Source organism: Urocitellus parryii, assembly GCF_045843805.1.
Source record: "Urocitellus parryii isolate mUroPar1 chromosome 13 unlocalized genomic scaffold, mUroPar1.hap1 SUPER_13_unloc_4, whole genome shotgun sequence".
Lineage (NCBI taxonomy): Eukaryota > Metazoa > Chordata > Mammalia > Rodentia > Sciuridae > Urocitellus > Urocitellus parryii.
In genome coordinates this window covers 717,738-744,086 of record NW_027551772.1, presented here as the reverse complement: position 1 = coordinate 744,086, position 26,349 = coordinate 717,738, and the positions used below count along the sequence as shown (strand labels likewise).

The 26,349-nt window shown below is 37.2% G+C and overlaps 1 protein-coding gene across 1 annotated transcript in view; it reads left to right on the top strand.

Moving 5' to 3' along the window:
• Positions 1–26,349, top strand: part of LOC144251439 (methylglutaconyl-CoA hydratase, mitochondrial-like) — an 86,921-nt gene that overhangs the window by 44,508 nt on the left and 16,064 nt on the right. Inside the window, exons 5-6 of the mRNA XM_077794353.1 lie at positions 14,554–14,646; positions 16,229–16,285. Of these exons, the coding sequence (XP_077650479.1) occupies positions 14,554–14,646; positions 16,229–16,285 (150 nt within the window). The remainder of the gene's footprint in view (positions 1–14,553; positions 14,647–16,228; positions 16,286–26,349) is intronic.

Here is a 26,349-nt window from a genome sequence, read left to right as displayed (position 1 = left end):
ATCCAAATCTCGATGACTGGAGAATGGGTGAATGTTTTTTGTGTATTTATACAATTAGATACTAGTCAGCATTGCATATAAATGACTAATATACCCTGTAAGAGTATGGATGAATATTTGAAGCAATATGATTTTTTTATAAACAGCATGGAAAATTAAACAGTTTATAGTTTGTGGATGTGTAAATGAAATCACACTTGTACATAAGAAAAATTCGGAAAAGATGAACACGGGTTTGGCAAGTGTTGGTTTCCTTTGGGTTTGGGAAGGCAGGTGAAGAGAGCAAATGGACAAAAAAGTATTAGCTCTGACCTTGATGTACTTGGAGTATTAATTATATGGGAGTTGTTGTTGTTATGCTTCATTATGTGTATGTGAATATATTCTTCATATGTGCCAAGTTAGATCAAACAATTTTTTAAGATTCATATATATTGAGTCCTGAAGACATTTCTTATTTATTGAATAGTTTTATTTTTCTTTTTTCTTATATTTTTCTTATTTTCAAGGAAAGCCAAAATTCCACATTTTCAAAAATATTTTCTAGTTTTAAGGCTTTTCAAGGGAGAGAAAAAAATCCATTTTCAAGCTTAATAAAGCGGACTAACAGACCAGACATTGCAGGAAGAACATTTGATACACTTCTTATTTCTTTGTCCTTATTTCACTAATTCTTCTCATATTATTTGTTCATTTTCTGAGAGAAGAGCTTGCTAGATTAATTTTTTCCTTGAAGAAAAGGTGGCTTGGCTGGTGGATGGTCATGAATTTGGTGGCAGAAGATCCTGCCTATTCTTATGGGGCTCCTTCATATTCAGACCCAGTGGTTAAGTACCCTGAGTATGTGTTGCTGGGGCCTGCCCACTCTGCCTCAAGGTGGGTGTTAAAATTTCAGGCTGTGAAGCTATAATTTTATTTTGCAATTGTAGTATCAGTTATGGGACAAGTCAGGGTTTATCCTGCCTTTTGGACATCACTTCCCCATCTTGTCCTGTGAAGTTTACATTCCCACAACTGGAGACTCTCTCTGTGGGTCTGAGGGGCAAATAGCCATTGTAATTTCCTGTGCTCTTCTTGTTTTTAGTGAAAGTTTCTGAGGAAGTTAAAGTTGCTGAACTTACGTGAAAACTAGTTTATTAAAATACAGATCAGAAAGAAGTTCCTTATTTTCACTTACATTTTTATGTTAGTTTTCCTAACTTCTTAGAAAGTCTGTTCTTTCTAAACAGTAACTCCAAAATCCTAGAAAAAAAATTCATTTATTTTGTTTTTAAAAAGAAAAGTGATGTGGCTTTTTTGACATGCTTCATTCAGAGGAAATGGAGAGTTATCAGATTCCTAAGACATTGATTATTGTTACAAGTCTCTTCCCCTCTTCAAGTATGAAGCATCTCTGTTGAAAGTAACAAATCCATTATTTTGAAGTATTAGGCATCAGCAAGGAAACACAGACATAGAATGATTAGAGTCTACAAACATTGTAGTTTCCAGGGCTTCCTGGTGTACACCTTCCTTGCAGGTTTTCCTGGTTGTGGCAGGATGTGCATCACAATGGGGACCAAAATTAGGCAGATTAGCAGTATAGAGTATCGAGTCGACATGTTACTTGTGTGTCCACTGATGGCCATTCTTATGTATTTACTTCTTTATTGTGGCACTCTAATCTGTGTTAGGCATGTACCCTCTATCACTGAGCTACATCCTGGTCCTCCTCCTTATCTTTAGCAAGGATTTAGATTAGTTGATAGTTCATGCAGAGCTAAGAAACATGTTTGAAATTCTGTCTTAGATACAAAAATCTGAGGAGTTGGGCCCAATTCTCTCTTTTTGAGGCCTTCAACAATTAGTACTTAGTAATGAAGATATATTTAAAATAGTTTTTCACTCAAATATTACATTGTAGATTCTAATGTGAGGTAAAACGTTGTTTTTCTGAGTGATCTTGCACAGTACTCCTTCAAAATGTCAGGAATTTCCAGCTTCCTATTCCTTTCTCTGATGAAATAAAATTGCAGAAACTTTCATTTAGCTTTGTAAATGTAGGCTGAATTTGCTTTGAAATGCAGATAATTACCTTAAAAGGGGCAGATTTTGAATCCTCTACCTAACTAAAGTCTTTTTTCTAAAGATTTTGGTAAAAGGTTTTATAAAAAGAAATAATTTTTGAAAATTTTGTATTCTCTGGTTATATTTTCTTCATGTGATTGAAATTCTACAATTCATGTACTTTTTTTTTCCTATCAGAAAAAGATATTTTTGTGCAATAGATTAAAAAATCTGTATGAAAAATCTGATGTAAATTTTATGGGATAAATCTCAAGAAGTGCTTTTCATTTTATTTTTGTTATTGTGTTTTTGAATTTTAGAATTGGGACATATTTGAAGTTTAGAATTGAAAGGCTTAAAGTAGCATGAAGTAAGTCACTAACAACTTAAAACAAATTTACCTTAGTGTAGTAGATGCACACACATATCAAACTTATCTGGGCTGCCCTTGGCAGAGATTTTTTACTGGAATCACACTCTACTTATGCCTTAGCCTAGCTGTGTTTGTGCAAGAAAAATTTCTTTAAGGTTTTGTTATCTATATGATCTTTCCTCCTACTATATTTATATTAAGCTTGTAGTTACATTATATCTCACAATACAATGGGACTCTCAGGATGTCAAAAGATCCCCTGGGCTTAACATTTTTCACGTTCATGTAAGATGTTTATTTTCTTGTAGAAAAATTGCATTTTACACATTATTAAACTGAACTCCTCTGAATTGTTTTGTTATAAGTTTACAGAGGCATACTGGTTGAACAGAATCTCTTCATATGGATTCTAATCTTCTGCCATCTGGTACTTTCCATATCTCCTCCCTGTTGTAAGAAATAAGTGGACTTCAGTTTTTGCAACCCTGCCTGGTAACTAGCATGGTAACCGGTACATGGTAGGCAGACCCAAATACAAGGGCAAATGGGCTGGGATCCAGCTGGGGCAGACATGGGAGCCAAAGGGTAATTCTTTCTTCCTGTCTTCCTATTGGACTTTCTCCTGGAGTTTCTTTCAGTTTGCCTTTAACTAATATTCTAAGAATCATGCTGAAACTTGCCTGCATCTTAATTTCTCTTTCTACCCCCGCTCCCTTTTAATCCTGTTATGTGAACGAGGATGATAGAATGAACATGCATGAAGCAGTTCTTGGATGGGGTCTGTTGTTGGAAATTGGGACAAACTTCTCCTTATCTAGATGGGGGTAGCAGGTGTAACTTAAGAGTTAAAGTTTACATCCAAGTGGAGATTTTAGACAAGTAGTCAGATTTGAGAGGCACATTTGGGAGTCATCAGAATGTTGATGCTATGCAGAACTGTGGCCCTGGTTAAGGCACTCGGGGGACTACTGTAGAAAGAGGAGAACCAGAAAGATAGTCCCACCAGAGTATGGAGGGAGGAAGAATCCATTTATTTGAAAGAAAATGTTTTAAGGGGAGTCAAATCAAATGCCCCTGAAAGGTCAAACTAGATGACTGGTAAGACTTGCTGCTAGATTTTGCATCATTGTTTTCAGTGACATTAACAGGCATTTAATTTTTTTATTTTTATTTTTTTGTAGAAAGTTGTTAGGAGTTTGGGGCAGCTGCTTTCTTACCTGGGAAATTATAAACGAGCTGCATTTCTTGGGCAGTTTTGGGAGTGTACTCCCCTCTCCCTGACACTGTAGTCTGATTATTGTTTTTTTGTTTGTTTGTTTGTTCTAGGTCCTATTAAGAAAAAACAAAAATCCTAGTTATTTTTAAAATATCTTGTTATAGATGAATATTTCCCATGAAGTATTTAAGTATTATATAAATACAATTATTTGATAAGTTTTCTCTAAAAGATATGTATGTACATTTCTATGAAGTATAATATCTGATTTATTGTGGCTTAGAAATAATAGTTTCTGACATAAGATCCAGTATTTCAGCATGAATAAGGCATGAATAATTTTTGACTGAAGTTTCAAGTATTGTATTTGTCACTTAACACATTTAGTAGTTGTAATCACTTTAATTATATAAAAAGTTACTAGGAAATATACTTGTAAAGTATAAATCTACTTAAAAATTTTCCTACTTATTAGCATTTAGAGGTTTATGAGTAGTGAATACTGAAGAGTGTGCACAAATTTGAGGTATATCCCTTTTAAACTGTTCATTTGATTTAGTGTATCTAACACTAAACAGAAGATATAGAGATGACTGATTTTTTTTTAAGATTTTGGTGATTATCACCATTTTATATAAGTCATAAGTTTTTTCAGGCATTTCACTTTTATTTCACTTTATCTGAAATAAAGTATAGCTTATTCTGAAAATAAGTAGTACCACAGTAACTGTTGTCATATCATTTGGGAGGTTGTATTTTATATTTATATATATTATATTTTCTTTCTCTAAGTGATTGACTTTTATTTTGCGTATATTTTATTAAGAATTACTTAATTTTAGAGATTGCAAAATTGACCCATCTGTGAGATAGACAGTATATTTATATTTACTGTGAATTTTGCATTTGTTTGAGGGTCAAGAAAAAGTTTTAAAATATTAAGTAATGTAGTTAAATTATGTGCAGTACAGCATATGTTTTACTTCTTCATTTTCCTAATTTGAAGTAAAGACTGGAAATGCAAAGTGCTGAATTATGGTGTTTGAAAGATTGGTTAATAGAACACGCCAGCTAATTGCCTTGATTTGTTTTCCACATAGTGAGTTACAGATCTCGATTTTAGTTTTCTTTATCCTCTTGCCAAGAATGTTGGAAAATGAAAGCAAGTGTCTAGAAGTCAATTATTTTCTGAGTTGTTAACATCTCTGCCTTGTTGAATCATAGCTAAGTTTATATTTAAACTTGACAATTTATGATTTATGACAGTCCTTCCTTGTTTGCAATTTACTCACGTTGTGACTTTTGCCAGTTTGGGGAAAAATTGTACTTTTTAAGTAGGAGCAATGGGGCTTAAGCAAGCTGTGTTGTTCCAGAATATTACTCTAGAATTGGACAAGACCAAAAAAGGAATTCACTAATTATTTTTGGTTCTTTTTCCTTTTCTCCCCTTCCTCCCTCCCTCCCTCCCTCTCTCTCTCTCCCTCTCTTCCTTCCCCTCTCTCCGTGCCCCCCCTCTCCTTCCCTCCCTGCCCCCCCTCCGTCTCTTTTTCTTTTTTTAGGTATTGGATATGGAACCCAGGGATGCCCTATCATTGAGCTACTTCCCTAACCTTGTATTTTTATTTTGAGACAGGGTCTTGTCAGGTTGCCCAGGCTGACCTTGAACTTGAATCCTTTTCCTGTCTCACCCTCCTTAGTAGCTGGAGTTTCAGGCACACATCATCATGCCCAGCCTTTTTTCTGTTGATAGTTTTTAATTCCTTAGGAATATTTGAATGTATGTTTATTATAAACATTTAAACTCTTCATTGCCGTTTCCTGCATCTTTCTCTTACACATAAGTAATCATTGCTAATGTGTGCATTTTTAGACCTTTCCTTGACTTTTGCATGAAATGTGTATATATCAGTAGATAGGAAGCTCTCTTTTCCCTCCTGTTACCCTTGTAAGGATTGGGAGTTGTTTTCTCCGTACTTGGCTGGGGTTCCATACCTGGCTGTTTCAGGGCTCTTACTTCCTTTTTGTGATGTTCTGCTTGTAGCTGGAGTTTGCTCTGTGATCTGGGTGGAGTCCTTTTCTTGCTAAATGAATATAGGTCCTTCACTTGTCTAAATGGGGTGGTGTTAACCTTCCTGTCATTATGATTTTCTGTACTTTATGATTTTGCTTACTTTACCTTTTGAAAATTATTTTAATTATGTTCTATATTTTCTGTTTATGGGTTTTATTTCAATAACGTGAAAGAGTTGTATTTTTGTACTACCTTATCTTTATTTTATGAATTATACTTGATCCATTGTTTTGTTTAGAAAGTTCTCTTGACTTCCTACTCCAAGTGATGACAAAATAAGTATATTTCTGTTTTTAAATTTTTTTTCCTCCTTTCTTTCTCCTATTATTTTTTCTTAGCTTTTAAAATAATTTTTAACTGACACATACCTCTGTTATGTGATTTATCCGTCTGAAATTACATCTTTCCATCAACCCTTATTTACAAAAGATTATGAAATCAGTATACTTTTCTTTTGTTGGCATTAGCATTTTCTTATCAAGTAGGTCAATTAATTTTTAAAAATATTTATTTAGATATTGACATGCCATTAATTATACATTGACTTATTAAAAACATATATCCATTCTCTGCAGAAATTTTATCACCCTTTGTAATCCCTTTCTCTTGCTCCTCTCTACCTTTATCCACGTGTCCCCAGCTGTCTAATAGAATTTGCTTTGTCTCTATCAATTAATTTCCATATTTTAAGATTTTATAAAAATGGAAGATAGAGTTCATTTCTGTATGTCTTTTTCACTAGCAGAGAGTTTTTTGTTGTTGTTGTTGTTAAATTCATTGATTTTGTAGCATGTCGATAGTTTCTTTACTGAGTAGTGTTTCATGGTACAGATAGACATTTGGGTCGTGACCAATTCTGGGCTGTTATATAGACATTTGTGCCTAAGTGTTCATCATCTTTATATTTATGAGTCATACCCTAAGAATTAGGGCGCTTCTGACTTCCTCCTGTTATTGGTGTTAATCTGAGTGAAGACAGTATGTTATCCTGTGGGATTATAAGACTGTTCAGGTTCTCTGCATAGTCACCCAGAGCTCCTTAAATTTTAATCCACTTATAAGTCACCTGAGGGTCTTGTTAAAATGCAGATCATGGTTCAGCAGGTCTGAAGTGGGACTGAGTTCTACATTTCTAAGAAGTGTACAGGAGTTGCCAGTGCCACTCTTTGGGTAGCAAGGGAAAATAGAACTCAAGAGGTACTGAAGCAGAAGTTTGTGCATATGTATTTTTTTCTGGCTAGGTCAAAGTTAACTACGTAAAGTGTTTTTATTTATTTATATATGTGTGTGTGTGTGTGTGTGTGTGTGTGTGTGTGTGAGTGTGTGTGTATGTATGTATGTATATGTATATATTTTATCAGAAATAGATATAACTACATTTGCCATGTCAAGAAACATTTTAAAAAATGCTAGGAGTTGGAACCACAGGTAAAGTTATTATATTACTCAGTTACATTACTGAATAATAACTGTCAAGATAAGTGGAAATGTGTGGTGACTTAACCCCACCCTGGCCTCTCATCTCTGCATTTACCCCAGAGAGGCTTTACTTTTGGGGAATTTTGGTAGGGGGGAGATGCTCTGGCCTTGACCTTTCCTACTCTGGAGGCCTATACTGGGACACTGACACAGTTCTCTTTTGGGGATACCCAGAGAAAACTCAAGGCAGAACTCTTTATAAGTCAGCTGACTGGTGCTTTGTATCCAGTTTCCCGTGTTCCCCAGTTGGACCCGGTGAACAGAGTTTTGATCTTAGTACCTACAGAGCCAGTGTACTGGTCACTTCCCACAGCCTCAGCATTTCCCTGTTCTCAGGGCAGAGATCCTTAGAGGAGGGCGGAAAGATGGCATATGATGTGGATGCTTTTCAGGGGCTCTGGGTCTGGGCGGTGAGAGGTAGTGACAGGCAGTAATGGGGAAGAGCTGCACTATCTGTGCTCAAATTTTAGTGATGCCAGGCGAGTAACAGCAGCTCCCCAGTGCCTTGGTGGCCTCATCTGCAAATTGAAGGTCTTTGTTCTTACATCATAAAGCTGATGAGAGGTTTAAATAAACTTTAAACTTTATTTGTAAAGTTTTTAGGACAGTGGCCACAACATAGTAGGCACTTTATATGTATTTGGTAGATTAAAAGGTACATACATAGAAAAGAAGGGGAAAGTAGGTGGGTTAGTGATAGGCTTAGAGAAATTAAGCAATATTTCTCATGTCTCACAGTTGTCTCAGTGACAGATTGACCTGAAATTCAGCATCTGAACTCCCCACTCATGGCTGCATTCTGCTGCTTGTTGCCTGGCATTTATGTTGATGACCCAGTGACTGAGTTTAGACTTTGACAGTTTCCTCATTTGTTAGCAACGTAAAGTGAGCATGAGCTTATAGTACCATCCTAACCACTGCTGAACTCTCATCCAGGACTCCATCTTTGATGTTCCAGCTTGGCTATTGTCAGTAATAAAACAGTGGATCTCATTGTAGCTTCATTATCAACACTCACTTATAGGAAAGAATGGGTTCTTTTCAATAGCTGAATTGCTTTTTTAAAAATTATAGGAAATTACCATTTATGTCATATTGCGTGGTTTTATAAACATTGTATCAGGTTTTTCTAAAGATGCTGAGGGAAACAGGGTGCAGTGGCACAGGCCTGTAATCCCAGTGGCTCAGGAAGCCGAGGCAGGAGGATGGCGAGTTCAAAGCCAGCCTCAGCAAAAGCGAGGCACTATGCAACTCAGTGAGACCCTTCTAAACAAAATAGAAAATAGGGCTGGGGAATGTGTCTTAGTGGTTGAGTGCCTCTTAGTTCAATCCCTTGTACCAAACTAAACCAAACCAAACCAAACAAAAAAAACCCCAAATCACCAAACAAACAACAACAACAACAAAAACACAAAGATGCTGAGGAAATAATGTCTTTTTTGTGGTATTATATTAATGTATTGCTTTTTCCAACTCTACTTTTATAAACTTTAGATACAGCTATGCTATTACGAATTAAGGAAGATGCCTTTTGCCTTAATCACTCTGCGTAAAATCTGAAGTACTGTGGCCAGGTCCTCATCTTGTTCCTGTACCTGATCATCGTATCCTGCAGCAATAGCAGGATAGAGGCTGGCCCCATGCCATTTTGCCCTTGTTCCTCTGGTTTTTATTAAAGGCAGGAGTAATTATTTTATCATACTGTTACTAGGCATTTTTCTCCAATTTTCTTAGTAAAAAAGTAAGTTTATTTTCTTTTTCTGTGTGTATCAATACAGCCTGGAGATTCTATGTTGAGCCAGTATATACAATGTATGTAGAAGGGAATGCTGTTCTTTAGCAATTTGTTATTAACATAATGGTACCCTCTTGTAAGGAATAGCTTACCTCTTGTAAGCTGCTGTTCAGCTGTTTTTCATCACAACAGTTTGTTGAGTTTTTCCACTTTATTTGGATTTTAACCTAGTGCTAGAACAGCAGTGTTATAAATACTCTTCCTTTTGGCTTTTGCTCTAAGGTCCGTGGCACCTGGGATGTCTCCCTCTTGTAACTCCTGTCTCCTGCCTGCTGGCCCTAGCCCTCGCCTCTGGTGTGCATGTCAGTACCCAGGCTGCTTCTTTGGCAGTGACCCTGGTGTGAGCCTGTAGGAGAACTGAGGTACAGCCAGCCCGCAAACTTTGCTCAGGGATTTGTGTTGTGTTGTTTTTCTGATTTCCTTAAAACTTGATTGGAATGGGAGAATGCACTTTAAACTAGAGATAAAGTTTTAGCTGAACTTAAAGGATAATTAGTAATTTATTATGGTTTTTAGTTGTTTTTATTTTATTTCTATCTTTGAAAGATTTCACTATTTGGAGTTTCCACATAATTTATGGGCATTCCCGTTGAAATACTTGGATTTCTCTGTTTTACACAACAACACTAGTCTTCAGGCAAAACCCAAATTTAAAAATCACATGACTGACACTGTCATTTCTCCTTAATCAGATTGTTTGTGTTTTTATAGAGCCTTGTAAAGAAGCTACATCATTTATTATATCTCCTTAAGGGTTGAAAGTAGACGCATGGTTTCCCGTGTTTTTGCCCTGCTCTCATTCTGGTTGCCCTTGGGGATGCTGGCCTGGAGGCTGCTGAAGGGTACCAGAGGCCTGCCTTACTGCTCTTTAAATAGCTACACTCTGTAATTGTGCGCTTTAATTATATTTTTAGGAGAATTTCAAACCATTATTATCTTCTATGTCATACCTGGCTCATTTCCTGATACTGCACTCAAAATAGTGTCTGATGCTGATGGTTGGATAACGCATTGAGTCATCATTGCATCCTGTTGCTGTGGGAATAGCTTGTGCCCACTGGATTTCAGTTCCTGTTTCATTCCTTTGTACTCATGTACAACTTCCATTATGATATTCCTTCAGATCTTTAAACTGATAATCTCCTTTCTAAAGGTGGGTTTTATTGTTTCCCCTGTGTTTACTCACAGGTAGAAGAAATATAAGATGTAAAAACAGGCATATCAGATAACTGTGAAAGTGGCATTCCCTTTGAGATGATGCATATTTTCCTGAAAAACAGGACAAATGTCTTGGTCTGGGGTGGGGGGAACAAGAATTATATATAGTTTTAAATTTATCAAGATGTGAAATAGCTAATATGGAATAATAAGTAAGCTATTTTACCTAAATAATTTTTGAGTAGGAAAATTTTATAGACAGCTTTCCACAATGCTAAAATATTAATATTTAAAATCTCAAGTAGTTAACCTTTTGAGTGATTTGAAGATGCTGTGATTCCTCCTCCTCTCCTTGTTCTTCCTCTTTCTTTTTCTTATTACCTTTCTGGTTCCCTCCCTTCCTTTGTCCTTTCCTCCCTTCTGTTCTATCAGCCCTTTTATTTTTTATTTTGAGATAAGACCTTGCTAAGTCTCCCAGGCTGGCATCCAACCTGCGACCTCATGCCCCACTCAGCCTCTGGAGTTACTGGCATTATAGTCTCTCTCATACCACGCCTCCACCCCCACCTTTTTCTGGTACGAGGACCCCAAATTTCTTGTCATTTTGCATTATATATTTCTTATAAATCGTAATGTTAATTTTTTTATCCTTCATGAGAAACTTAGTTTCTCAAATTGTAAACTATCAAATTTAAAAATAATTTTTATTAATTCCAAAAGTATTAAATATTGGGGAAAAGGTTATATTCTCTAACATCAGAATCAAGAGCACCTGATCAGGAGCTGATTGATTTGAGCCCCTCCCAGATCAGCCCCTTCACATTTTGTTTACTTCTCATGTCCAGAGGCTGAGTGATTAGCTTGACCTTCAGCTCCTCTCCCCTCCCTAAAGATTTTAGGGGCTGGGGCTGAAAGTTCCAGCCATCTAATCCTGGCTTGGTCTTTTCTGTGATCAGCTCTCATGATGAAGCTTTTCATCAGTTATCTGGCTGGCATACAAAGTATAGTCTTATCACTCCAAAGATTCCAATGGTTCTAGGAGCAGTGTGTTTAGAAACAGGTAGGGTGACCAGATGCATATTCATTCCAGTGTCACTTTTCCAGAAGCTTCTTCATGAGTTCCTTCCCGACTTACCAGTGCATGGCATTCCATGCTTCAGAGAGAGAGCATTCATTCTCTACTGAGACACTCTCCAGCTTAGGAACACTTTGGGGTTTTTTATTTCTGAAGCTCCCTGTGACTGCATAAGTTCATATTGTTTTTTAAGGTATTAAAAACAAAAGAATTAACAATTATAGAAAAGGAGATAAAATACCAAGTTTAAAGTAGTGGATGGGGAACAGGCAGTGAAAAACTTGGAGGTATATCCCAGTTTAAGAATGTTATTGAGTAGCCTTGATTTGACATCAGGTCTTTGTTTCAGATGGGCAGTGCAGTAGGGGATGGTTTGACAGAGAAGGGTGCCCAGAGTATCATGGAAACAAAGGGAGGGATATTTGAGTAGTGCTTTGAAAGACATGTAAGAACGTAAGGACTAGCTAGGTATTCTAGATGGAGGTGCAACTCTTGCATAGGTGTGGATTCTTGAATGGGTGTAACTTCTAGAGGTGCTTCTGTTAGCTTGGGGTTGGAACACAGAGTATCTGTCTGAGGCTGGAGAAAAGATGAATAGGTAGACAATAGGTGCCTCTTGTTTACTTCATTTTATCTCAGAGATGGAATCAATAATTGTACAATTTTAGACAGGGGAAAAGCCCTGTAGAAATGTGGAATATGCATCAGAGGGTTAGGTAAAGAAATTAATTTTGAGGCTTCCTACTGGTGAGGAATGATGATACCCAAAACTCTAACAGAATGGGAGGGGACCTTGAAGATTAGCAAGCTGTTAGAAGACTCAAGACAGCTGGGCATATGGGCATTGAAAAGGAATCCAGGATGGCTTCTTGGATGACTTGGTGAGTGGGTCTGCTCCTAACTATGAGTTAGAATCTAGAAGTGTTGAAGAGTTGTCGTGGACATGAATAAGTGTTTAAGTGGAGATGTCCAGTAGGCAGGTGGCTATACAGACATAGTATAGAAAGAAATTTGAGTTTGAGGTAGAGGAATGTGGACTTCTTGGCATTACAGATAATAAAAGCTGGGTGGGAATGAGAACTCATGAGTAAAGCTTATACTGAGAAGGTACAAGACTGAGAATTAACCAGGAAGGATGTGGGACCCAGCAGGCAAATGGAAAAGGTAATTCAAGGAGACAGTAATCAGGATTACTCTGATCTTAAAGGCTATATGTTTAATGGGGACTGAAGATTGTACACTGGTTGTGGGATCTGGAGCAAACATCTTGGTGGCTTGGAGTGTATGGGTATGGGTGACATGGACTTATTCTACTCTGCCCAGAAACTAGTTTGTAAAGGGAGATGAGCCCAAGGTAGGGCCTCAGGAAAGGTTTTGATGGGAGGGACATGAGATTGGAGAGGTTGAAGATTGAGGGAACTACAAATAGATAAGCTCTGTAACCAGGTTCTTAGGAAGAAGGAAGTGTCATGAGCAAGTGACAACGTCATTCTATTTCATTTGTAGGAGCTTAAGATGACTTTGGGGAACCATTGAGATTAAGTTGCCATTTAATCACTTTATTGATTTTTTTCTTTTAAAGTTAAAATTCACTAGATAGTGTTTGTACATTAAACTCATTTCCTGATTGTCGACACTGATAAATCTTTCTTTCCCCTGCTAAGTGTGCTAGAAAAGAACATTAGGTGTCTTCCCTGTGCAAAAGCCCTATGCATCTCTGCTCTTGCTAGAGTGTTCTGTCTTGGGTGGCAGCTGCACATGTGTGCTCTTTCTCTGCCTTTTCAGACTTTAGTCTCAGAGTAAAACTGGAAAATTTCTTGATGTGCGAATGGGTGAGATTCAGCATACTTCAAGTTTGGGGATTTTTTTTTTTTGTATTGTGGATTGATCATTGAGCATCTGCACATGTTAGGCAAGTGCTCTAACTGCTCAGCTGCATCCCTAGTCCACAAATTCATGTTTTTGTTTTTGTTTTTGGTACTGAGGCTTGAACTCAGGGGCGCTTGAGCACTGATCCATGTCCCCAGCCCTAATTTGTATTTTATTTAGAGACAGGGTCTCACTGAATTGCTTAGTGCCTTGCTTTTGCTGAGGCTGGCTTTGAACTTGCGATCCTCCTGTCTCAGCCTCCTGAGCCGCTGGGATTACAGGTGTGCACCACTGCACTGGGCAAATTCATATGTTTCTAAAGAAATAAAATGATTTGCCTCTTTTGGGGAATTTCATCTGTTAGCATACTAATGAAAGAGAGAGGTTTTAGGGACTAATGCCTCCCCACCTTATTTTGTGGTCCAGTGGTTAAACCCAGGGCTTTGCACATGTTGGTCAAGCATTCTACCACTGTGCTACATGGGATGGCATCTTTTAAAAACCTGTATTCTCTTTATATAATAAGATTAGCCAGCCTAACTTCAAATTCCCATAGTCAGAATTAAAACTAATAGAAATTTTTCTGTTTTACAGAGTAATCAATGAATATAACCAGTCATTTTTTGACAAGTTATAGAAGTAAAATGTCCCCCACTCCCAGCACTGGGGATAGAAGCCAGGGGCACTGTGCCATGAGCTATATCTATATCCTCAGCTCTTTTTTATTTTTTATCTCGATAAGGGGTCGCACTAAGTTGCCAGGCTGGCCTTGAAATTGTGATCCTCTTGCCTCAGCTCCCGAGTTGTTGGGATTATAGGCATATGCCACTATGCCTAGACATATCTGTATATTGTAACTTACAAAAATCTCTATACAATAATATTCTTTCTCTAGACTCCAGAAGTGTAGTTTAGAGTTCTGTGAATGGTGGCTTTTTCCCAAAGTCTCCTCCCCAGGAGGTGTGAGTTTGGGTGGAGCCCATTGAGCACCTGTCACTAAATGGTGGAGCTGCCACAGCAACTGGTTGGGCTTCTTCTTTCTTGTAAGGCATATATCATTTCTTTAAATGAGGTTGTCATTCTTAGCCTCCAAGTAGCCCTTAAATGATCATGAATTTGAGTTATGCGTGTCATTTCACCTTGAAATTTTTATGAACCAAACAACTTGTAAAAGACTATACTATAAAAAGCCATAGAACTATTAATTTGACCAAAAGCATTTATGAAAAATTCATTAATGTAGGAAGGTTTAAAGATGATTATTGTATATTCAAGTGGTGGCACACTATGCAATCATTAGATAAATTTTTTTGAAGAATAATGATGGAGATGTAAATGGTTTGCTAAAGGTAAAATGGATATAGAGTCTATATACAATATCCCATTTAAAAATGTATTCACAAAAAAATGGAATTACATAGTGAGATAATGAACTAATTGAAGAAGCATGACCTTTGTCATCCTGTTTCAGCTAATCTTCCAGTGCCAATGATTGCAGCAATAGATGGCCTTGCGCTAGGTGGTGGTCTTGAATTGGCTCTGGCCTGTGATATACGAGTAGCAGGTAGGTGGGAATTGATCCTATTAAAAATGTAATGTTCAAAAATGGATTTTGGATTTACTTTTGAGTTAATTCCAGTATTTTGTTCTGGTCCTGTTTTTGAGTGAGACATTTTAAAAGTCACCTGTTGGGCCTCATGGTGCATTTAGAACCCCACTGAAGAAAGGGATCTTCTGTTGTCTCTTGCTGTTTTATGGCAGTAGGAAGAGATGTTAGGTCAGACAGATGTGAGTTTGAACAGTAGGTCTTGTCCTTTTCAGATGAATTCCCCCCCCCTCTCTAAATGGGGGAAACCACTGTGGGAGTGCTTAGACCAAGTACTTAATAACTCTTAAGTGCAGTAATAATAACATAATCCCTTTGCAATTCATTCTATTCCTAAGTGGTTTTCTGAGTATGTAGAGATGGTTATGAAAATAATGAAGACAATTAGTGTTGACCAGTTACTGAGTGCTGCCCAGGTGCCTGGTACACACTTGACATATATTTAGTCACTCAGTGTGCCTAGCAACCCTGCAAGCACAGTGCTTTGGTGCAGGAAGACGCTGGGAACAGAAAGAGGGGAAGTAACAAGGCCAAAGGGGTGACTGAACTGGAATCACAGGCCACAGTTCTATTACCCCCCTGGAGTAAGTGTGAATACCAATCTTCTGTGTTGATGTTTCTGGACAATGTCTTCCAGAGGGTTTCAGCTCTAGCTGTTCCATGGGCTCTGGGACTGATCAGACAGCAGACAGCAGGCATTATTCTTCCCTTGGCTCCCATTGTCACCTGATATGGCTGCATATTAAAAGTAGAGTCAGTATAATTCATTTAAATAATTTGGATTGTGTCTTGAGACTAGTGGTTGCTTGTCCTTATGTATGTTTTCTTTCTTTCTACTTTATGTCCCTATATATTCTTTTAATGATGACATCAGTTATTGTTTTATGGTGCTAGAGATCAGTTTGCTTTTCAATTGACAAGCTAAGGTATCTGGAATCCATTTTGAAAGAATGCAGGCTCTTGTAATGAGGATGTGAAAAATAGTCTACGTACATTTGAATATGCACATTAAGAAATGATGAAGATGTTGTAAGGTACTTGTGAAAACAAACATAAAAAAAGGAATGCTTCCCAACTGTCAAACAGTAAAACTATTTGTTGAAAGTAACTAGAGACATGGTCTTGAGAAGTTGCCATATCTGATATATTAAGCTGTTTGATCTAGGGGACAATTCAGGCAGCTAAAGAATTTGTGCTTGTCAGACACAGTCTCTCTCCTGATCCTGAATAATTACTGAGATCCAAGCCTTCAAGTAGTATTAGCTCTAATAATATAGTTACAGTTCTTGTCTTTTACCATCAAAAACGAATTCACTGCCAAGCAGTTTTTAACAGAAAATGTTGTGTTACTCTCCTTATATATAAGTAATTTAGAGTATTTTCTTGTTTCTCTAAGTATCTTTTGAAGTGATTAAAAAAAAGTGACACCAGTTAAATTAGTAAACAGTGTTCTAATGTATCTTAGTTTACTAACTCTTTCAAGTTGTGGTTTTTTAATGCTATGATGTGTATGTTTCTTAATTTTCTTTTTTCTTTGTAGCTTCCTCTGCAAAAATGGGCCTGGTTGAAACAAAGTTGGCAATTATTCCTGGTGGAGGTATGAATTGTTCACTCCTGTCTCTCAGTATTCTTACTGTGTTCCCAGTTACAGTGTCTAAGGCAAAATTCTGTTCATGGAAAAGGCAGAGGAGACTACTGTATTGTTGGCTCTTTTAGTGAAATCCCTATTCAAAATATGCTCCTTTTTAGCTGCAGATGGTGGTCATATACTGGACATTACTTTCTTTTTGTGCTGTTTTCTTTGCTTTTCTATGTTATTTTAAGTTTTCAATTATTGTACAGTCTACATTGATATCACTGCTTGGATCTCTTTTGTTAAAGGACTACCTGGCAGTTTTGAAACTTTTTTTTTTTTTTTAGTATTTTTTGGATGTCGATGGGCCTTTATTTAGTTCATTTATTTATATGTGGTGCTGAGAATTGAACCCAGTGCCTCACACATGCTAGGCAAGTGCTCTACCACTGAGCTATAACCCCAGCTCCAGTTTTGAAACTTTTATTCATGCATTTAAATGTGTGTGCCCTAACTGAGAGCTTCCTGCACACAGTCAGACCCTGAGTAGAAGAGGAGAGATGGCTTCTCTGTTGGTCATCTTTGTATCACTGGGACAAAATACCTGAGGTAGACATGTAGGAGGAGGACAGGTTTACCTTGGCTCATGGTTTTGGAAGTTTCAGTCCATGGTTGGTTCCATTGCTTTTGGACCTGTGGTGAGAAATTACATGGCAGCTGGAAGGCAAAGAGGGAAAAAGGGGCCTAAGTTCCAAAACCACCTTTAATGGCATGCCCACAGTGACCCCCGCTTCCTCCTACCAGGCCCCACCAGCCAAGAAAACAAAGCTGGGGCCAGGCCTTGAATACATGGGCCTTTAGGGAACATTTCAGATCCAAGTGAGCATCTTCCTAGGCTTTGGGCCATATTTTTTGTTTTTGTACAGCAGGACAAAGGTTGGGGTTAGTGGGTAGCCTGAATTTGGAGCTGAAGAGGTTTTGTTTCTTCTGTTCCCATGAAGAACATAGATGAGCTGCTGCTTTTGTGAGTGTCATATAAGAAAGCACCGTTTCAACATTGACAGTGAAATTTTGCATCATTTATAATTCTGAATTTTTTGCTATTGTGATTTAGAGAATTTGGAGATATTCCCATTTCATGATGTCCTTCTTTGAAACAGTTGTCTTCACTTAAGGATGTGTATGGTATAGTAACCTTCCTTGGTAACTTTCACATGTAAATGACAGCTTATCAGTGTTATGGATGAAATAACTGTACCCTGTAAAAATTAAATACAGTGTTGAACATGACAGATGTCTGCAGATGAATAGGTTTAAGTTGTATGTTTAAAGAGTATGTGTCCTAGCTAGGGTAAAGAATTAAAACATAAGGTAGGTAGAAATTTAAACTTAAGTTATAGTGAAATTGAAGACTACTCAGTTCATGCAGGAGAGTATTCTATTTTGGTCATCCACAAAAATGCTATTTTTTAAGCCCAAAGCATTTAATATCTATCTGTTCTACCATGCCTACCTTGTCCATAGTAACTAATGAAAACACTAGAGAAGGGTTTGTAAGAGAATGAATCTATTTGAAAAAAATTATCAGATAACTAATTGTGAAATAAAATGAAATGGAGAAAAAGTGTGACATTGCACATTTTGGAATTTCTTTTAAGAAATAAACATTTAGGGGTAATTAGGATATAACTAATCCTAGAAACATAGTGGCTTGCATGGTGCATCCTCGTTCCTTCCCACACGCTATGGCAATCTAGGAGCCTATAAATGTGACCTTATTTGGAAAGAGGATCATTAAAGATGTAATTAAAGGGTCTCAAAATGAGCATATCCTGTATTATCTGAGAGACTCTAAGGTTCAATGAGAAAGTATCCTTACAAGAAATAAAAGAAACAGGCAGAAGAGAAGATCATCTGAAGACAGGGGAATAATGCACGCATAAGCCAGGCAATGCCAAGGATAGTCTGCAGCCACCAAAGTGTGGGGGAGGGCACCATGGTACAGTTTCTCCTTCAGAGTCTCCAGAAGGATCCAGCCTCACAGAGACCTTGATTTTGGATTTCTGCCCTCCAAAACTGAGAGAATAAATTTCTGTTGTTAATATGTGGTATTTTTTGTTACAGCACTCTTTGGAAACTGATACTGTCACTTTTCAATGATATTAAAGTAATATGTTTAGACCAGGGTTAGTAAGTGAAAGAGATTGGGGATGGGAGGAAACTGAACTTGATAATTTGAATACTTGCCATGCCTTGAAGATGAAGTGTTTTGTATTAAAACAACCAAAAGTTAAAACACTTCTATAATGAAAAAAATGGATTGTACTTCAGAAATGAGGGTGAGCTTTATTGGCTTCCTTCCTTCTGTTGTGAATAGCTCATGAGTGGCGTTGTGAATGCCTCATGAGTGGCATTGTGAGTGGCAATGTGCTATGCCTTGTGAGTTCTAGAAATCAGAATTTCTCCCAGTGTACTTAAGTTCTTCAGCATTCTTTTCAAGTGGACCCATTAATTAGAATACTTTTTTTTTGGTAGATTTGAATGAATTTGTTCTTATGTTTTCTCATGAATGGGATTATTTTTCTAATTTTTATTAAATAAATTTTATCATAAAAATTATAGTGCTTTAATATTTTCCCATTTATTTATAATAGCTGGTTCTGGCTGGGCACAATGGCACATGTCTGTTATCCCAGTGACTCGGGAGGCTGAGGTAGGAGGATTGTGAGTTCAGAGCCAGCCTCTGCAATGGGAGGCACTAAGCAACTCAGTGAGTCTCTGTCTCTAAATAAAATACAAAAAAGGGCTGGGTATGTGGCCCAGTGGTCGAGTGCCCCTGAGTTCAATTCCTGGTACCGTGCCCTGCCCCTCGCCCCCCCCCTCCACCGCTGAAATAGCTGATTCTCTTTTTCTTTTTTTAAAAATTTATTTATTTTAATTATATATATGTGTATATATATATATATATATATATATATATATATATATATGTGTGTGTGTGTGTGTGTGTGTGTGTGTATTATATGACAGTAGAATGCATTTTGATTCATTGTACTGTTATAGTTAAAGCTTCATCACAGGGTTACATAAACTGACTTCCAGACCACTCATGTATAATCGAATCAAGCCTTTATTGAAGCACACTGGTGGCGGCTGACCAGAACATAAAGCTGTTCCCCTGATCAGCCCCGCACAATTGCAAGGGCACTCCTTATAAGCCTGAAAACCGCAAAAGGGATATTCAGGGGGTCTAGCCAATGCAAGCAAGCCAGGTTACAAAAGCGGGACAGTGCAGTCAAGCGGAGGGAAGCCTAACCAATCACAGTTAGTTCAGTCACCCTAGTTACAGAAACAGAGCCCCGTTACCCTAGTTACAGAAACAATACCCCATTAGATAGTTTTGTGTTCTTAAAGGTTTCTTTTCTTTTTTTATTATTAGTTGTTCAAAACATTACAAACCTCTTGACATATCATATTTCATAGATTTGATTCAAGCAGATTATGAACTCTCATTTTTACCCTGTATACAGATTGCAGATTCACATCGATTCCACATCCACTTTTGTACACACTGCCATACTAGTGTCTGTTGTATTCTGCTGCCCTTCCTATCCTCTACTATCCCCCCTCCCCTCCCCTCCCCTCCCTTCCCCTCCCATCTTCTCTGTCTACCCCATCTAAAGGTTTCTATAGCAAAAGGAAAAGAACATCTTGCTCCAGTCATGACTCTTCTACTTGGCATGGTTGTTTTACAGGATGAAGTCATAAAACAAAATGGAGTCACATTTGCTCCTACTATCACATTCCCCACTGGTTTTAGTAGGTTTGATGTCAATCTTGCACATCATTAGGCCTCAGTTGTTGTTTTTTTTTTTTTCCATCTTTATGTGTCTAAGGGACTGTACTGGGCTCGTAAGACCATAACTTCGACCTCACCTACATTCTTGTGTATATGGTTTAGGAGGTTTTTTTAGAGGCAGGGTCCTACAGTAATACCAATCAGGAGAAGGACTAGGGACCCAACTATGGATGAAATGATGGTAGTCAACTAAGGGGACCATGAGAATAGGTTTTAGAACCAATTGCCTGAAGTTTCTAGTGTTTTCTCTCTTATCTTTAACCTGTTTCTCACAAGTGCCAAACTGTCCTTTATTATCCCAGAATGGTTTGCAGAGAAACAAGTTTCTCCTGGAGCCATACAAAATCCTCCTTGTTTCATAAAGAGACCATCTAGACCTCATCTGTTCTGTAAGACTATTTTTGTCAGAGAGTCTAGTGAAACCTCTAGTTTGGAGATTGACCTTTCTAGTTTTCCTAAATCTATATCTATTTGACAGCTGAGGGACTTCCCAAACCAGCCAGGAGGGGAACTAAAATGGGGGCAGCCAGTCTATGTTGATAAATCAGTGGGGCCTGGCCTTTTAATAAGTTCAGGTGTTTTTTTCCCTTTACTCCATCAAAATAGTAGGTTACATAGTTCAGAGTTATTGACAGGTTGGAGATTTAGGCAAGGAGTTCAAAGTGGGACATGGGAAGCACAATTTTTGGTGAATGGGAAGTTGTCCCACTTATAAGTTGGGTTGTGGAAGCGAGTGTCTCTTTATGGAAGATCACCCAGGGTGATCTTGGGAGCAGTTTCCCAGGTACATCTTCCTGAGCTAGACATATTGGCAAACATCTCTGTTGACCATAATTTTTTTCTCTAATATTAGGGACCTCCTACTGCTGTAAGGGAAAAGGGCGATGACCATTCTTGCTACTTCCAGCTGAAAAGGGGCAATGTGCAGTGGATGAGCAGTTTGGAGTCCCATTTTAGAAACTGAATGGGTCAAGAAGTCCATGGTAAAAATCTGGCTCAGGAGCAATAGGATGTAAAGTCACCTGGGGTAGGCACTTCTATGAGAGAAAAAAAAAGACATGAGAGCTGAAGTAAGGTTAATACAAAATAGCAGTTGTAGCATCTGGAACCTGTCCATGAATATCTTGAAAATGACAGAAATTAATAATTGTTTACCAGGAGGCAGAAGACCTGAGAAATTGTCCCCATAACAAGGCCTAACAAAGCCCAATAAGGCACTTTTTTTTTTAACGTTGTCAGAATTATCAGGAATATAGACACAACATTTAGTTAAATTATTGTTAATGTCATCTGATTTTTGTAAGAAATACCTTTTTGGCATAACCTCTGTGTTCAGTAAAGATCCTTTGTTACTTAGGATTAGATAATTATATTAATACACACTGATTATATCTTCCTGTGTAGGAGGTTAGGAAGATCTGTAGGCCTTAAACTGACTAAAAACTTCTGGCAATGTTTATTGGTAGTTATCAGGCATTTTTGCCTAAGAATTTCTCTTCTGTTGTCTCCAGTCTTTCTTATTTTGGGGGATGCTAACACTAGTGTACATTTTAAGTTACATTAAAATAACTGTTCTTTGTTTTTAAATGTCCAGGAATGGCTGTGCTTTGGTTTTAACTGTTTTTGCTAGGTGTTTAAGACCAAGCTGGTCAAACTGACCTTGTTCCTATCTATTGGTAAGAGTCAGCTGAGTTTCCTTGGAGGACATTTTTTGGGGAACTTGTGAGCCCCACTTTTGCTCTGTTAGTGTCAACTGCATTAGGATGGGTCAAGGTCTTGCTGACCAGATGGCTTCCCTTGGAAGCATCAGGCATGTCTCCTTTTTAAATGACCCTCCTGGTTTGCAGCATGGACACTCATTGGCTTTCTGTTCTTCAGAGGTCTCATTAATCTCCCTTATCGGGAGGTTATGTGGCCCAGAGTTGCAAAGCTTTTCCCCTGTCCTAGGTTCAGGCTGACTTAGAGGGCAAGAGCCAAATATTGGTTTCTTTGGCCCCTTTATTTTAAACTTAATATTTAAATTTGGCCTTAAACATCCAGCAAGTTAGTTTTACCCGTTTTAAAGTAAGAATGCTGGGCTTTAACTTTTACAGTTAATTTTTACATAACACAATATCCTTATTTTATTTATTAATTTATGTAATGCTGAAGATCTGCCTGAAGGAGAAGATGAAACCTTAGCATCTACTGTATGATCCAATCATTCTATGCCAACAAGGCAGCTTGCAGACCCAGAGACTCCATTAGATTTTGGCTATAAAAACTCTCTTTTGCCAGGTCCTCCTCTCTTGCTCTCTCCTTTTTCTCTCACTTTCCCTGTTTCTCATTCTCCCTCTCACTTTTTCTTTCCTTTCTCTCTTTCCCTCTCTCTCTCTCTCTCTCTCTCTTTCTTTCTCTTTTGTGTTAATCAGACACTGTCACAGTAAAGGTCTCTTGGTTGCTCCAATTGTAGTGGTCACATTTTTTTTTTAGTTATAATGAAAATACAAAGTGAAATTAACAATAGTAAAAACATATTTAGCTTGTATATAATTTTGAGCCTTGGCTGAGTTATACATTATACTTTTTATTTGAGATCACAGTAATTTTTCCAATAAAGTTAATTTTTGAATATAACTTTAAATTAACTGAAACGTGGCCTACTTTGACATGCTGTAAGGTGGGAGGCAGAGCCTTATCTCAGGTAAGGCAGGGTTCTTCACTGTTAGGAGCCACAGCAAAAATATTGATATAGGCACCTTTGGATTTAATGACTGCCAGCCAGCAATTCACATTCATATGGTAATTGGACTCATGCTGTTCAGCTGGGCCCATTTCAAGACTCAGGTTACTCATGTCACTCTTGTAATGGGAGAGTTCCCATTGGTTGGAAAAGGATGGTAGGAGGGTGTTCCGGGGGAAGTGGAACCACCCCCCCCACCCCCCCCCACCCCCCCACCCCCCCACCCCCCCCCACCCCCCCCCCCCCCGCTCAGGTAGAACACACACGTGGCGGACCCACTTGTTAGGGGACGCACACACGGCCTCTCTCTAAATAAAACTTTGTCTCAGTTTGACTGGCTTGTGTTTTTGTGCCCAACCGGGTTGCAAGATTGCAAGCCCGCGCGCACTGACAGCTCAGCAGGGAATCGCTCAGCAGGGGTGTGGCAGGCAGGGCTCGGCGATAGAGGCGGCAGGACCGGAACTCAGCCGACCCGGGGCCGGGCAGCCTGCGGCACTTCACAATCTTAGGTAAAATGTTTTAGTTTTAAAGTTGATCTTTGTCTCTCTTTTTAGATATAATTTTATAAAATTTACATATATTGTTTTCTGACTCTGTATGAATTTTAGTAGTACAATATGACATACATCTGAAACATTAATTAAGGAAAGGCTGAGAGCCCTTAACATTTTTTTCCAGGTGGAAAAGTGGCAAAATGTTTTAAATTATTAATCTTTAAAAAATTAGGCTCTCTTACTTTTTAAAATATCTTTAAATTTTTGTATCTTATTGTAAAAGGTAACATAAGATTTGGTTACAAAACATCAAATGATATAAATAAATCTCCAATAAAATTTATTATCTTTTTAAGTTTAAATTACCATTACAGACAATTTTAGTTTGGAGACTACCAGCTTGATAAAATGTTTCTTTAAACCTTTTTTACCTTAAAGACTTGTATACCTGAAAGATATGAACATATTTACCACATTTTTATTGATGTTTTTATATTAACCAAGGTTAGCTTTTCAAGGAAAATCTAGACTCTGTAATGTAGGACAATACTTTAAAATAACAGTTGCTGTTTAGCCACAGATGTACAAACCTTAATTTCTCCAAGATTACTTGTTCTAGGGGATAAAACTTAACAGACACAATGTAACTAATATTTTTAGAAGTTTTTATTATTTTAACATATAAATATATCAGTACATTATTATTTGTCTTTAGGGAACAACCTTGAATAGTTTTAACTATGTTACATATATAACCAACTTAGTTACATATAAACCTTTTAATATTTGTCTTTTATTTATAGACCTTTATATTACTTAATTAGACCCTTTTATTGTTTACTTACATGTATTATAATTATATTTTATCACATGAAGACTTTTTACCTGGAAACGTTTTTTATTAAATATATTTTTATATTTAGAACTTTTTAATAATTTTTAATCCATTGATCCTTTTTTTGTTTGTACCTTGAAATAAACCTTATAAATTTTTGAATTTAGATAAATTAATCTATTTTAATAAGATGAAATATTTGTTATTTACAGTACTTTAATTGAAATACAGTTGAAACCTCTTGACTCCTTTTATGTAGAATTATACCTGTTGGGACTTTGTAATTTACAGTAACCTTGTTTTTATAATAACACAAGATAATTTTAAATTTCCTTTTTAGTTTACCAATTTATGAAAACGCCAACATTGTTTAAATATTTTACCTTCTGGAATTTAAGGAGTTAAGAGTACTTGATATTATATTTAACAGTCAGCATTTTAACTTTGTAAACCAATTAGATGTCTCTAGCAAACACATCCATGATTCATTTCATATAGGTTTAGATGTAATTTATGTATCTTTTTTTAAAAACAAGGTATCATACAAGTGCATTAAATAGTATTAGTAATCTTTTTGTTGTTGAATAAAAATCCTAGAGATGATGTATATCAAACACTTTATAGACATTAACATTTTAACAGCTGTTTAACCATCTAGAAACAAAACTGTGTATTAGTAACTTTAAAGACATTTTATCTATTTTCCCAATTTGAATTGACCCTTTTAAATCATATTAACCAAAAGTATTTGGATCCATTTTTTAAAAAATTTTAATCTATGAGCTCATATGTCAATTTTTTGTACCAAATATATAGACCTGGCAATACATAGAGTCAGACAGTACACGGGTGCACCCACACAAAGCAAACAGACACACAAAAGCCTTGTAGCTTATTTTTTTAAAACCTATTTGATTGAGAGTTAACCCTTGTAAATTGGCCTTAGAATAAAGCAGAGTGTAATCAGAAAAACATATTAACCTATGCATATTGGATCAAAATTATGAGTTTAACAAATACAGAATTTTAAAAGTTTTCTGACCTTTTTCCTGAGGTTGTCCTGTTCATGAAAGCTGAAAAGAGTTGAGGGAACATAGACCAATGCCTGGTACCACCAAAAAAAATTTTTTAGTATGCTGGTTTTAGTTCCTTTGAATAAATACCAAGGAGTTAGGTAGGTGGGTTTAATGGTAGTTCTATTCCTAGTCTTTTGAGGAATCTTCATACTTCTTTCCAAAGTGCTTGTGTAGTCCCACCAACACTGTATGAGAAATACCTTTATCCCCACGTTCTTGCCAGCATTTTTTTATTATTTGTATTTTTTATGATTGTCATTGTAATTGGAGTGAGATGAAATCTTTTTTTGGTGGGACAGGGGTACCAGAATTGAACTCAGGGGCACTTGACCATTGAGCCATATCCCCAGCCCTATTTTATATTTGATTTAGAGACAGGATCTCTCTGAGTTGTTTAGTACATAGCTCTTACTGGGGCTGGCTTTGAACCCGCCATCCTCCTGCTTTAGCCTCCCCACCTGCTGGGATTACAGGTATACATGTGCCCCGTGCCTGGCGCTTGAAATCTTAACATAGTTTTGATTTGCATTTCCCTGATATTTAGGGATATCGAATATTTTTTCATATCTTTGTTAACCATTTTTATTTCTTCTTTTTTAAAAATATATTTTATTTAGAGACAGGATCTCACTGAGTTGCTTAGGGCCTCACTGATTTGCTTAGGCTGGCTTTGAATTCATCCTCCTGCCTAAGCCTCCTGAGCCACTGGGATTACAGGTGTACACCACCATGCCCAACTCTTATTTCTTCTTTTGAGACATGTGTTTAGTTCTTTTGCCCATTTATTCAATGGGTTATTTGTTTTTTTGGTTTTAGACTTTTTGAGTTCTTTATATATCCTGGATTAATTGATCCCCTGTCTGGAGTAGCTGGCAGATTTTTCTCTCATTCTGTAAACTCTCTTGTCTTCATGCTCAATTATTTCCTTTGCCTTGCAGAATGTTTTTAGTTTGATGCCGTCCCACTTGTGATTCTTGGTTTTATTATTTGAGATTTAGGAATCCTATTAAGGAATTTAGGTACTGGTGCCATTATGTCAGAGTGTTGAACCTATGTTTTCTTCTAGCATATGTAAAATTTTTGGTCTAAGTACTGTTTTGAC